Source organism: Bombina bombina, chromosome 1 (assembly GCF_027579735.1).
Source record: "Bombina bombina isolate aBomBom1 chromosome 1, aBomBom1.pri, whole genome shotgun sequence".
In the NCBI taxonomy this organism is placed as follows: Eukaryota; Metazoa; Chordata; class Amphibia; order Anura; family Bombinatoridae; genus Bombina; species Bombina bombina.
In genome coordinates, this window is record NC_069499.1 from 1,417,079,436 (window position 1) to 1,417,093,536 (window position 14,101).

A 14,101-nucleotide genomic window follows, 5' to 3' on the forward strand; every position below is an offset into this window, starting at 1 on the left:
AGCGCTAAGGACTGTATATCAATAACAGGACAAAGCCTTACACATTTATTTATACAGTACATATAATCAGCAATAGCAACCAATACGCTAATAATTGTGCAAACAGATAATAGTGCACATCAATTTAAATAACTTCCATCAAACTAGGGGCAAGGTGTAAACAACAAGCTTGGCACTATATTATGAAAAGCATAGTTCCAAATCACCAGATTTAATATAAACAGTCCAAATGATGACTATTATATCTGGGTTGCACATAGGCCAGGGGTAGTTGTAAACTTATAGTGTCCTGAAAAAGTGAAAAGTAGACTTCTGTAGACGTCCTTTAGGCTAAGGACATAACCATAAAACACAATACCATATGCAGGAGTGCATCGGAGTGAAGCAGCTGGTGTTGTGCACAGACCAACTAATTGCAAACCAACTAATCGATTATGAGATTCGTTGACAACTATTTTCATAATCGATTATTATCGATTATGCCGATTAGTTGTTGCAGCTCTATATAGAGCTACCCAACATTGGCTGTGGCAGTGCTAGCTGCATATTGTGTACACTATGGACCATATTTTAGCAGAACTAATGCAACTTGTCAGGGAAAGTTAGTTTAGGCAGCTAATAAAAACTGTTAGGAACTAGTTGAGGTAATGTACTTTACTTTATTTCTGCTAGTGTAAACAGTTTCTTTCCTTGCTGTCTGCAATATACTATTACAGCTAGTGGTGCCTGGTTGCCGAGTAGGTGGCTCTACACATGTAATACAGCTGGTTAGGAAGCATAGGTGACAGGGATAATTTTCTTCTGAGAGCTATAGCTTGCTGGATTTGTCAAGCCCAGGTTTAATTACATAATATACAGTGTTATTTAAGTTCTTAACATATTAAATAGGCATATCATGAAGCGGACAGACAGGTTTTTAATATTCTATACACTGTAAAAAGCAGTATGAGGTGTGCAATAAGTAAAAAAGACTTTTGTATCCATTAAAAGAATAAAAAATAAAATAAAAATTGATGCGTTCCGCAGCTCCTAGGGGCGCTTATAGTGAATAGGCTGTTGGAGTAGCGGTTTGATCATCCGCGGCAATGGCACTCTGGATCTCAAGGGAGCCTCATTTCAGACAGACACTTTCCAGTTTGTAGAGATGGTAAGAGCATTGAGCCACGGCGTGTGTAATGGATACAGGTTATTAATATTAATCACGGTTTAATGCAGTTTTCACAATAGTTGCCAGTTTTTTTCCCCTTTACAATTTTTTTTTTTAAATCTACTTACCTTTTTTTGTGGCAATTTTAGGTTTTTAAAAAGCATTATTTTTTTTTAAACAATACATCTATAGATACAGCTATAATGTTTTCTATATGTGGATAATAAACCTAATAGTTTTTTCAAAAGATACATATACTGTATACATATAGGTTGGAAAAGATACATATACATATAGGTTGGAAAAGATACATATACATATAGGTTGGAAAAGATACATACATTATATATATATATATATATATATATATATATATATATATATATATATATATATATATATATATATATATATATATATATATATATATATACATACATACATATATATATATATATATATACACACACACACACACATATATAGGTTGGAAAAGATAGATAGATTATATATATATATATATATATATATATATATATATATATATATATATATATATATATACACACAGTTTTTTTTTTATTTTATCATCCAGTGTTGTAGAAAACTTCATAATAAGTTCGATTGAACAGAAATATTGACACAAGAAACAAGAGTTTCTTACATCATTTCTACTATGAACATGATGTGCTTGAAACGTGGGAGGAAAAGAAATATTTAGAAGGAAGAGAAAAAAATATTTTTCTTTTTGGAAGTCACGACTGCATTGAGGCATCCAAATCTCATCTAGTTTATTTGGCTGTACTGCTATATGCACAGGTGGCTATGGGGGAGGCACAGAGGTAATCACATGAACACATACAGTCTGTAAAAGTCCTCAGTAATGAGGTAAGTAAAAGGGACCAAAAATGTTGTATATAACTACTACAAATTCCGGGATAATAAAAAGTATTTAATATGACTGTTACACCTAAAATTAGTAAAATTAGTCATTTTAATACGTATTACAGGTTGGTTTTATGCTGAGCTGAAAAGTAAACATTATGTTCTTACGTTTGTCGAGTGCGATTGTCTACCAAGAAAGCCGAGGTAAATCTGTTCAAATACTATTTCATGTGCCTTTAATGGGTTTTTTTGGCTACATAAATATGCTGAAAACTTAAAACCTTTATGTTGTTTGATGGGCTTTTCAAGGATATATTTTTGAACACTGAATGATCAGATATAGAACAATTGAGTTTGTGTGCCTATAATATTTCAGTGCTCACAAGAGATTAATCTTAGGAAAGCCACACCCACGTACATTATGCAAGATGTCATTTGGCTAATCGCTGTTCCCTAAATGGATTCCCTAGCCATACCTTTGTTTACTTGGTAACATAGTACTGTTTAGTATACTAGCCATTATCACATAATTTTTTAAATCTAGTACTTTGATTACTTTTGAAAATCTGGAAGAATCCTTCATAAAATATATGTTCTTCCACCTATTAAACATCACAAAAAGCAACATGAAGCGCAAAACACTTGGCAATCAATTGTCTGTTTAAAACAAGAAATTTGCATGTTAGTACAAACCTAATTCAAAATGTCAGGGAATTCCTATGCACTTGGAAATGTTTAATGACATCAGTTGATGTCATCAATGCCATCAGTTTACATATGAACCTAAATTTCAATGGCACTAGTATGAATAAAAAGCAAAACATTTCCATGAGATGAAAAAAAGGTTGTATTTTCCACTTTTAAAAACCGTAAATCAATAAATTTTTACACATTAATATTTTTTTAAAACACGGAAGGCTCAGTCTACTAAGCAGTGCACGCTGCATTTGAGCGCTCCCCACAAAGTACCAGACCACTGGTTTTTACACTATGCCACCTCAGAGGTGGTGTATTGAAATCACTGCTAACACGCTTTCCTGGGGTGATTGACTCAAGCGAGTGTGTAATAATACATCATATTTTTTAGACATAGGTCCCTTCTTGGGTACACTTTTTTGATATAGATATATGCTTTTCTGGTATACAGCCCTTTATTGTTTAATTAATTTCTATCCAATTATAGTGAGTGAACAACTACTTTTGTTTTCGGTGTAATGAACATCCGGCAGTGGACATACAGGGTCTGCTAACCGCATGATGCAAAGCTATGCAGACAGGTTGTCAAGTTGAGAAGCTTGTCCACATGGACGTTAGTACATGGGGCCCTGAATAGTTGCAAACTGAATATGTTGGTGCATGCGACATATGGTCGTATGATCTGCATAGATAATTACTTAGCATTAAATGTAATAAAGCAGGACTCAACAAACTCACTCTAGGGCACCTTTAACGTCCTATAAAATGGTTCATGTGCATGTCTGTGAGCCATGAACTACTGCCATAATTCCTGCTGCTCACAGCACTGTTTTTTATGCATTGGGACATAGACTGAATACAGCATCTTCTCTTATGTTGCACAGCCAAAGAGGAGTGTGTAGCTTTCGGATTAAAGGGATAGAAAGAGAAAACGGAAGGTATCAGTGTTAAAAATGGCAAACACCATGAAGGAAAAGGAGGATTCAAACTCAGAAAAATATATATAAAAAAAAGCCTAAGTTACTGTACTGTTTGCCATAACAACCTAACAAGGCCTTGCCGTAACTACTCTCTGCATTCTGTGGAATACGCCTGCATGATATAGATAGAAATTATCTTCTGACCCATAACTTGTTGGGATAATTTTGTATCCATACACACTTAAAAAAAAAAAAAAAAAAAAATAATAATAATAAACAATTTAAGTTCCATGGTTTTATATTATATAACCAGAAATTGACTTAAAAGGGGAGATCCACTGGCTTACAAATATCCCTACAACTCTCAAATTATAAATACCAGAAGCAATCGCTTTAAAGAGCAACAAAAAAGAAAATGATAATTGTATCAATGCAATATAGTTTGTGCATAACTACAAAGTGATTAAATACATAGTTAAAGCCAATTCCAGAGCAACAATGCACTACTGGCACTTAGCTGAACACATCTGGCGAGACAAGAGGCATATGTGCATAGCCTCTAATCAGCAGCTTGCTACCAGAAGTGCATTCTAAGAGTACAAGGTAAATTTAATGATAGTAGCAAACAGAAAACCCTCTTAAAAGGACAAGCCTTGCACTAGGAAACTTTAAATTATGATTTTATGAACATTCAATGCAAAAACAATGAAAACATTTTTTTTTTTCAATTAGGCATATTCATATTAAATTTGGTATGTAAACACATTTGATAGCTTAGGTTTTTTTTGTAAAAAGAGCAAGTAGTGGTTTATTTGAAAGTTGACATTTATTTTGAAAAAAAATTGCTCAGTAAAAACTAAAATAATGGAGCACATCATGGTCAGCAGCAATTTGGCAGAGATGTGTGCAAATCAGACTACACACAAAAATACACGTTTTATACAATAAAAAGACAAACCAAATACACCAGATCTACTCCAATTTTTAGCTCTTTCCTACATCTCTACAAATGACAGTGATACTGGAAGAAGAAAAAAATTATTTGAGAACCTATGAAATTAGTTTAAAGATCACATTCTGCCCTGGGGATTAAGGTTGGCCAAGGATGAAAGCAAGCAATACATTACACCAAACAACAAAACCAGGGCGACCACTGATCTCTCACCTTAGGGCCCGGCTCAGTTTATCATAGTTCATTTGTGGTTTGCACTTGCGCCTGCCCCACAGTCTTGCCACTTCATCCGGGTCCTTGATGACAAACTCGCCATACTCCCCCTGCTGCCAGGCAATGACATGCCTGAACTCCTCCTTTTGCAGCAACTCCAAGATGAAGTGCCATAGTTGGATCTGGCGAGAGCCAGGGCTGGACTCTGCCTTGTAAGCCCAATCTGGGAAATGATAACCTGCAGGTTGTTAAAAAAATAAAATAAATGAAAAAAAAAAAAAAAAAAAAAAAAAGTGACGTATGACATCAAAAGAAAAAAAGGACAAAAATATGGGAAACTAAAAAGACAATTAAGCAGAACACACACACAGACAAAAAATAAAAGGGCAGAGATAGATTAGAATTAAGCATTAGACAGAAGCAGAAAACCAGCCTACACATAAAATGACACTAAGACATTTAAATATGATATTTCGCCCCTGTATTTTTACAGTCTAGTAGCTGAAGATTTGATACCATTAGCCTGCAATACTCCAGCAACCCTAGTTGACAAGGTTGCAGCAGAGTTGCAGTTAAAGAATATAGCATACTGTAAATTAAGGCTATGAGTTTCTAAATTACAAATAAAATATGACTTACATTGGAAAAAAAAATAATTCTTTACATATATTAAGTCTTCAAAATAATTAGTTTTAATATGCAGATATAGGACAGGTACATACATTCTGACACAGATAATGACGATATTAAATTCTATTACAGGAGTACAATAGTAGAGAGCAGGACAAAGAAATGGAAGCAGATACAACATTTAAAACATTAAAAAAAAGCAATTACAAAAGTTAATATACTGTATTTGCATGTGAAGACACAGCTGTCAGAAACGACAAATGGAAAAAATAATAATAAAAACCTCTCCTTAAATAGGAAACTAATAAGTTAAAATGCAGTTAACTGTGAAACAATAAAATACTAATAGTTAACGTCACCAACAGAGCAGCCATACACTACTAGGAGCTGGCTGAACATGTCTGCTGAGCCAATGAAAAGACGCATGTGTGTAGCCACAAATCACCAGCTAGCTCCTAGGCATGCTTTTCAACAAAGGATACCAACAGGATAACGTAAATTTGATAAACAGAAGTAAACTGGTTCATGATTCAGGTAGAGCATACAAGTTTTAACAACTTTTAAAATGTACTTCTATCAACTAATTTGCTTCATTCGCTTTGAATCCTTTGTTGAAAAACATATCTAGATAGGCTCATGAGTTTGAAACTAGTTGCTGATTGGGCATACAAGTTTATTCACCATTTTCATTGGCTTACAAATGTGTTCACCTAACTCCCAGTGCATTGCTGCTTCTCCAATAAAAGATAAGAGAATGAATGAAGCAAAATTGATAACAGAACTAAATTGGAAAGTTGATTAAAGATTTATACTACTATCTGAATCATGAAAGAAACATTTTGAGTTTCATGTCCCTGTAATATTGCATGCTCTGCCTGAATCATAACAGTTTAAATTCGACTTTCATGACCTTTAAGATAAATGAGCCAGTTTAGTTTCATACATGGTGCAGAGCTTGAAACAGAGTTAGTTCTGGTCACATAAGCATGGAGACAACGTACCACATCTATAAGGTAATGTGGCTTTCCCATTGAATCTTGCATATGTGGACAAAAGGATAGTAACACAATGTCCTGTGATTTATGAAAATCAAAGGCAACCTTAGGTAAGAACTCAGGAACTGTGAATAAAACAACTTTATCCTTATGGAAAACGAGACAAGATTCGTAAATGGAAAGAGCTTGCAACTCAGAAACCTGTCTTACAAATAGTTTTCAATGTAAGAAACCAAAGTGAGATCTCCCGAATAGGTTCAAAGGGTATTTGCATTAAGGCTTCAAAAACCAGATAAAAAAGGTACCACATTAGATTTGAAGATCTGGTAGAAGGTTGGATATGAGCCAAGGCCTGAAATAACTGAATCTAAGAAGAACCAGAGGTTTCTGAATCCATTTGATCCCAGCGATAGCAGAAATAGCAGATACTTGAACTTTAAGTGTTGTGGCAAAAAGTCCCTTCAGGAAACAGTCCAACAAATGATACAATAAAATTTTGTTTGAAGAAGCATTATGTTACACCATCCAAAGAAGGCATTACATATTCCATAATACACTGATGAAGTTGTATTCTTTCTAGCCTGAAGCAGAATCTGAATGACTGGAGCAGAGATATTCAATTGTCTAAATCTTGTGATTTCAGAAACCATACCGTCAAGTTCAGATGTTATGGAGCCAGATAAAGAATTTGTCCCTGAAACATATCCACAGAGGAAGAAGCCATGGGGATTCCACTGCAAGGTGTAATAGAAGAAGAGGAAACCATGGCCTCCGAGACCAAAAAGGAATGAATTGCCACAAACATTGCTCTTTCTGAATCCTTCATAGCAGTCACAGAATCAGATGAAATAGAGCATAGACATATCCGGTTTACATTCCATACCCGAGAAAATACAGAATTTCTAGAATATTTGCAGGAAGAGACTGTTTGTATGAGTATCCAATCCGGCTCTACTAGAGAAATACCTTGAGACTTTCTGACACCACCAATGTAGACTGCATCTTCTTAGAGCCATCAGAAAATAAGTGCGCTGGCTAAAGTGGAAAAAAAAAACAAACAAACAAAAAAAAACAGACAAAAACCCAACAACACACAACAAAATAAAGGCAAAATATACACTTACATGAAAAAAAAATGCTAAATAATTTAAAAAAATAACTAAAATAAAAGTTTATGATCCCCTATATAAACTATAAAATAGGATATGTTTAAAGCCCAAAGTGTTATAAATCCCAGTAAAGCAGAAGTAGATGAATGGTAGGTGTAGCTGTAGCTCTCTGGAGTGCGAGTACCCATCAACTTAAATATTATAATTTGTGCCTATTTCTTGGGAGATCTGCGAGAGTCATCAGCCGATTCTCGGGACACCTGCCATCCATCAACTGGTTTACTGGGATTCAGAATACTTTGGACTTTCAACATATCCTATTTCATAGTTAAATAGGGGGGGATCATATACTTGTTTTTAAATTTATCAAATGTGCTGGCTCAATACAAATTGTCTCCGGTAATGTTGCTGACAGTGGATCTTAAAAAGACGCATTCTCCATCTTGCCCACCTTAAGTGGATGAGAGAAGCCATGTGCTGAAACATCTGCATCAAGGCCCACCCAAGCTGTCAGACATGAAGGGTGTTGCAGATTTTTGAAGTAATTTATCAAAGACTTCTTCCTTTGTAGGGATACAGAAACTAGAGATCTGTCTGTATCAAACTGGGCCCCAAGGAAGGTAATGGACTGCGTGGGCTGTAGTTGACTTTATGAAGATTCACCAGCCATCCAAACTGCTGCAGGGTCTGTAGAAACTGTGCTCTGTGAAGCTATGACTGCTGAAAAGTTCTTGAAATCAGAAGAATGTTGTCTAGATACTGTATCACCAAAAAAGGACACTGACCCTCATTTCTGCTATGAGAGGAACCAAGGTCTTTGTGAATACTCGAGAAGCTGTAGAAATGCTGAAGGGTCGAGCAGTGAACTGGTAATGAATTCATGAAAGATGCCGGCACAGTGGATAAAAAAAATATATGACTTTATTAAAGACCTTAGTAAAACAAACTTGTTTTACTAAGGTCTTTAATAAAGTCATATTTTTTATCCACTGTGCCGGCATCTTTCATGAATTCATGTGCTACACAGGGATTTAGCAGTTAACCCCCTTTGACTGTGCACTAACAGTGGTGCTGTTCTCCCTACTGACTTTAGTGAACTGGTAATGCTATCTTCCTTTTGCAAATCTCGAAAACTGCCTGTGAACTTCTGCGATAGGAATGTGGAAGTATGCATCATTATTTAGATCTACTGATAACAGATAAGACCCCAGGGGGGAAATGTTTATCACTGAGAGAAGTGACTCCATCTTGAATGGCTTGCTCGCCACGAAAGAACTGAGACGTCTGGAAAAAAAGTAGAGTAGAATCCTTAAAAGTGCAGCAATGACGGAACTTCTTGTATTACCTTTTTCTCCAAAAACTGATGGATAGTCAGAAGTTTCAAATTGTTCTCTGGGATTGGAGATGTTACAAAGCAAGGAATTTAAGACTTATTAATGAATTCCAGAGAATAGCACAATTTCAGGATCTGTAAGACCCACTTGTCCAAGATGACTTCTGCCCAGATGTCCCTGAAACAACTCCAAGTGTGTCAGATACGTTGATAGTTGTTTTTGGCACCTTATTGGGATGTTTCCAAGCATGTGAAGCTTGGAGCATCAAGGTTACAGACATGCGAGTGCTGTAGCCATCTAATGGTTTGAGGAATTGAGTGTTTACAATTCCTCACATTGTGACTGTTGGAATAAACTGAACTTTCAAAGTAAAGTATACACTTTTAGGACTAAAGAGCAACATTGAGGTTAACACTTTGGCAATTCTCATACTATTAAAACCATCTTAAAAGATCATGAAACTCACTTTTTCTTTCATAATTCATATGGAGCATACACCTTTAAACAACTTTCCAAATTACTTCTATTATCTACATTTTTGTTCTCTTTGTATCCTTTTCCAGTTGCTGCACACATACTAATCTACTATAGCAGTTCTCAAGCCTCTCTGGATATCCATTTGTGGATGATAAAAAAAAAAAAAAAAAAAAAAAAACACACCCAGTTAAAATTATCTGGAGATTACATAAGTGGATTTGGAGATGCATAACCTGTAAGCATACACAAAAGAGTCATCAGCAACCAAATATCCCTTTGATCCTTTTTTTTTTCCCCCATTTCCCCACTTGCTGTTTATTTTTTCCAAAAGACGGAAATACAGATGTTGTATATTCAGATAGATATAAATAGGATGGCCTAAGAAAATTCAAAAACAAGTGTTTTTACAACACAAACCCACTTTGGAGGTTGACGAATATGCATCTGCCAGAAGATTATTATTAATTGGTGAATCAAGAAACATTCTTACTATGAAAAAAAATAAATATGGATTTGTAATGCAGCACAGTAGCATCATGGAAGCAAATAATATATCTCTCCAAATATGCTTGCAATGACTATGGTATCAATAAAAAGATGCTTCTATGAGATGGAATATTGTATACATTTTATTTAAAAATTATTCCTATATTATATAACGTCAAAATATTTTTTTCAGTTATCAACTAAAGTGTATTTGTTGGTAAAAACCACATTAAATTCTATGTGAAGGGTCATCATTTTTTCACCATTCACCTTCTGTATCAAAAAGTTAAAGGGACAAGAAAAAAAACTTGCCATGACAAGACGTGTATGCTGTCTTGCTATAAACTGACAGCAAAGATTAAACCAGTGCTCGACAAATCTGTTTAAAAATTAGGAGCCAGTAAAAAGATTTAGGAGCCAGACATATTTTTAGGAGCCAGACAGTGGCAGTTGTATATAGAGATATGAAGGATAACCCAAAAAGATAATTAAAAGTTTGCAACAAACAACTCCCCCCCCCCCGCAGAAAAAATAAAAGTCCCTTAAAGTACTAAATTATAAAACTAATTTCCTTAAAATGTAGATAGAGCTATATATAAAAAAAAGGAACAGAAATCATACCTCCCCCTCCTTTTGGTTTTTCACCAATACTGCAACCAGTTTTCATTTTACTTCTTCCTGCTGACTGTGAAGGGAAAACGTAAACAGTTAACATTTAAAATATTAAATAAATAAAACATGTCAACTATCAGATCATTGAAGGCAAAACATAACTGTACCAACTGATACCATCAAGGATCTTGTAACACTAAGCATACAAGAAACAATTCATATTATTACAGCAAGATTAATGTTTAATATATTAAAACTTTGACAGTGTTTCATAAATCTCAAAATCCTGGGTATTAGCTAAGTTGTGACTATCTAATGTGTATATATATGTACATGAAATTTAATAACAGTTCAGAATGAACAACTCTTGCCTTAAATAAATCACAAAAAAATAAGTACTAACTGGTCATGGTTTCAGTTCCAACATTTCAGCTAAGCCCTACATCTCTCTGATCTGCGTTTGACCCTCTTGTTTCATAAACAAAAAGGAAATATATAGCTTACGTTTTTCCTTCCTTGCAGTCCCTGTATTATAGCTAGAAAGAGGATTGCAATGTACACCCTCACACTTCAGTTTTAACTCTGAAGTTATTTTTTTGTTTTTTTAGAACCCTCATCTAAACCATATGCATCAGTTTTCAAACTCCGTTATGAGACAAAATAATAAAGAGCCAGATAGATGTAGTTAACTCAAAGATACATTATGTTTCACTGATGACAATAAATACATACCCAGACTACAAAAAAAAAAAAAAAAAAAAAAAAAAAAAAAAAAAAAAAAAAAGGGTGTGGACTAGAAACCTTTAAAAGGGGACACTGAACCCAATGTTTTTCTTTTGTTCAGATAGAGCATGCAATTTTAAGTAACTTTCTAATTTACACATATTATCAAATGTTCTTCATTCTCTTGGTATATTTATTTGAAAAGCAGGAATGTAAGTTTAGATGCCGGCCCATTTTTGGTGACAAACCCGGGTTGTTCTTGCTGATTGGTGGATAAATTCACCCACCAATAAACAAGTTCTATCCAGGGTCCTGAACCAAAAATTGTCTGGCTCCTTAGCTTAGATGCCGTTTTCAAATAAAGATTGCAAGAGAACGAAGAGAAATTATTAGGAATTAATTAGAAAGTTGCATGCTCTATCTGGATCACGAAAGAAAAAAAAAAAAATTGGGTTTAGTGTCCCTTTAACTGTCAATTTAATATACCCCGGTATATTTATATATGTATGGTAAGGAGCAAGAGAGCCTGGCCCTGATGGTTAACAAATAAAATTGACAACCACTGACTGTCTCTAAAGTATGTATAACCATCTATATTTTGTTAGAATTTTTTTTTTTTTTTTTTTTAAATCAAGAGACTTTTTACTCCAAGAATTAGTGAATTACTTTTTTTAATGACTATTTGTTAAAATATAATAGAACAACCGTTAAATTAAAATTAAATATTTGGAGCCAACAGTGAATGACTAATTGGACAGTCACTTCCCTACAAATGCATGTCTATTAGATATACTAAATGAACACAACATTGCAAAACATATTGAATTCCTCTTGGTTGTCTTGATATGTTGAAGGAGGAGAGTAACTAAACCCAAGCAAATCAGATGATCATGTAAGCTTTTAGTGTGACCATGAAAAGTGTTAAAGCATGTTGTTTTAATTACAAAATACATTTGTATTTACACTTTGCCACATGAATCTGTCTCTTTTGCCAGCTTATTAAAGACACATTTCACTTAGAAGCCAAACTTTACAGACCATCACCATAGCAACTAGGCAGATGATTACAACTTGCTATAAATATACCACAACAGGGTAGTAGACAACAAAATAATGCAAATCTCACACAGTAGATGAAAACATGATTATTAACGCGGTAATTAATATATTTCAGTGTACAAATGTAAATGGTTATGATTAGAAAGCTTAGTTGGTTGGCCAAAAACATTTAGATCTCATGAAGCCTAGGTGTCAAAAACAAGCCAGATAACTGAAAGATCAGAAAGTATCGATTACAAATAGTTTGTTGCTAGTAACAGGACTCTTACACCTGGACAAAAGGTAACAGTTAATAAAAATGTGACATTAGTAAAGGGATAAAGCAGGATTTTACAATTGCATGTTTTAAGAACCCGGAAAGGTTGTACCTCAAAAGATATATTTATGACATGGATCAACAACTGCATAATATGGAAATGGAACCAACCAGAATATTAAAACCCAGATATACAGATTGCTCTGGCATTTACAAAAAAAGCATTTATAAATTGATGCAAATATAGTTTGGAGCCAAAAGCTAACCACCAAGCATTTGTACATGGACACCTAAAATAATACATGACAGCCAGAAAAGTTACATGGATCTTAGGATCAAAATCCATTAGATTTGTCAAAGCCATTAATCAAAAAACATTTTGAGTACATAGGATAGGTAAACGTGGACTATAGAATCCTTTTTGTCGATAATATTTTGTTTCGGTCTTCATAATAAAGAAAATAAAATTACCTACAGAAAGACAAGTTATATAATTGTTAGAGATGATCGTATATCAGGGGATGGTTCCAAGCTTCCTATTTTGGATTGTGATCCTTTAAAGTGTGGTAAACCCGAAAAGTTGCGGTCTACACACAAAGCAGGTACGTATAAATGTTACTGTTGTATCCAAAATGTTTTAGTCACTCAATACCAGATTTTATACAACACACACAACCTAATAGATCCAGAAATGTGGGGATGTGTCTGAATAAAATGAATATTCCTATATTCACTATATATAACACGCGCTCAACCAGAAACAGACGCAGTCCCATGCTGTTAAAACCCATTGTAAACAACAAGACAAACCCATTAGTAGCCTCCTCAATTAACCTAAGAGAGGGGTCAGTTTGGGGCCTCGGGGTCAGCCTAGGGTCTATAAGGCCTCCTGCAGCGGGGAGGCCTGAGCGGTATAGCAAAGCAATAACTCTACAGAGCACAAAAACTCAAGGAAAGAAAGACCTTGACAACAGCGAAGGATAAGTAGATTAGAGAGACTCACCGGTGCTGGTCACTCGACTACAGCTCCGCCACGGTTTCTATAACTTCTTCTTCCTCCTCCGCCTCCAGTATCCTCATTCGAGTTAACAGGAAGTGCCTTCCGCCTTATTAATCCCACTTCCGGTTTTGCCGTCTCTCTCTCACTCTTCTCACTACGCTGGCGGATGAACACAGTAGTGACGTATTCGGGTGGGAAGGTGAAAGTGAGCTAGCTGTAGCGTCGGCAAATTAGCCACGCCTACTTGCCAAAACAAACCTCTTAAAACCCCTTTACGCGAAATGCGTTCTAGCAAAACCACGCCCGCTCGTGACGTACTAGCGTTCAAAGCAAACACAGCTGTTTCTTCCTTTTTGAGCGACGAAAGTGTGGGTTTTTGTGACTGTTACGTCAATACGAGTGGGGTCATTTTTGTTTCGCACAATTAGCAGCCATGCAACACTGAAACATAGGAGTGTGTAATTCGTTTGGGTAAAATCTGTTGCATTGTCAGTGTAAAGCATAACGCTACATAAGTATACAAATAAGTAGGCAGTGGGTTTAAAACATTGTACCAAAGTTTATAAACAGAGCTAAAGCATGACTGCTGGCTGGGGACAAAATGAGA

The 14,101-nt window shown here is 35.1% G+C and overlaps 1 protein-coding gene across 1 annotated transcript in view; it reads right to left on the reverse strand.

Annotated features, from left to right (window-relative positions):
• The window catches only part of ETV3 (ETS variant transcription factor 3), a 92,098-nt gene extending 78,428 nt beyond the window's left edge, over positions 1-13,670 (reverse strand). The window contains exons 1-3 of the mRNA XM_053705344.1: positions 13,498-13,670; positions 10,466-10,529; positions 4,814-5,051 (exon numbers count right to left, since the gene is read on the reverse strand). Of these exons, the coding sequence (XP_053561319.1) occupies positions 4,814-5,051; positions 10,466-10,511 (284 nt within the window). The 5' untranslated portion in view covers positions 10,512-10,529; positions 13,498-13,670. The remainder of the gene's footprint in view (positions 1-4,813; positions 5,052-10,465; positions 10,530-13,497) is intronic.
• Between the last annotated feature and the right edge of the window lie 431 nt (positions 13,671-14,101).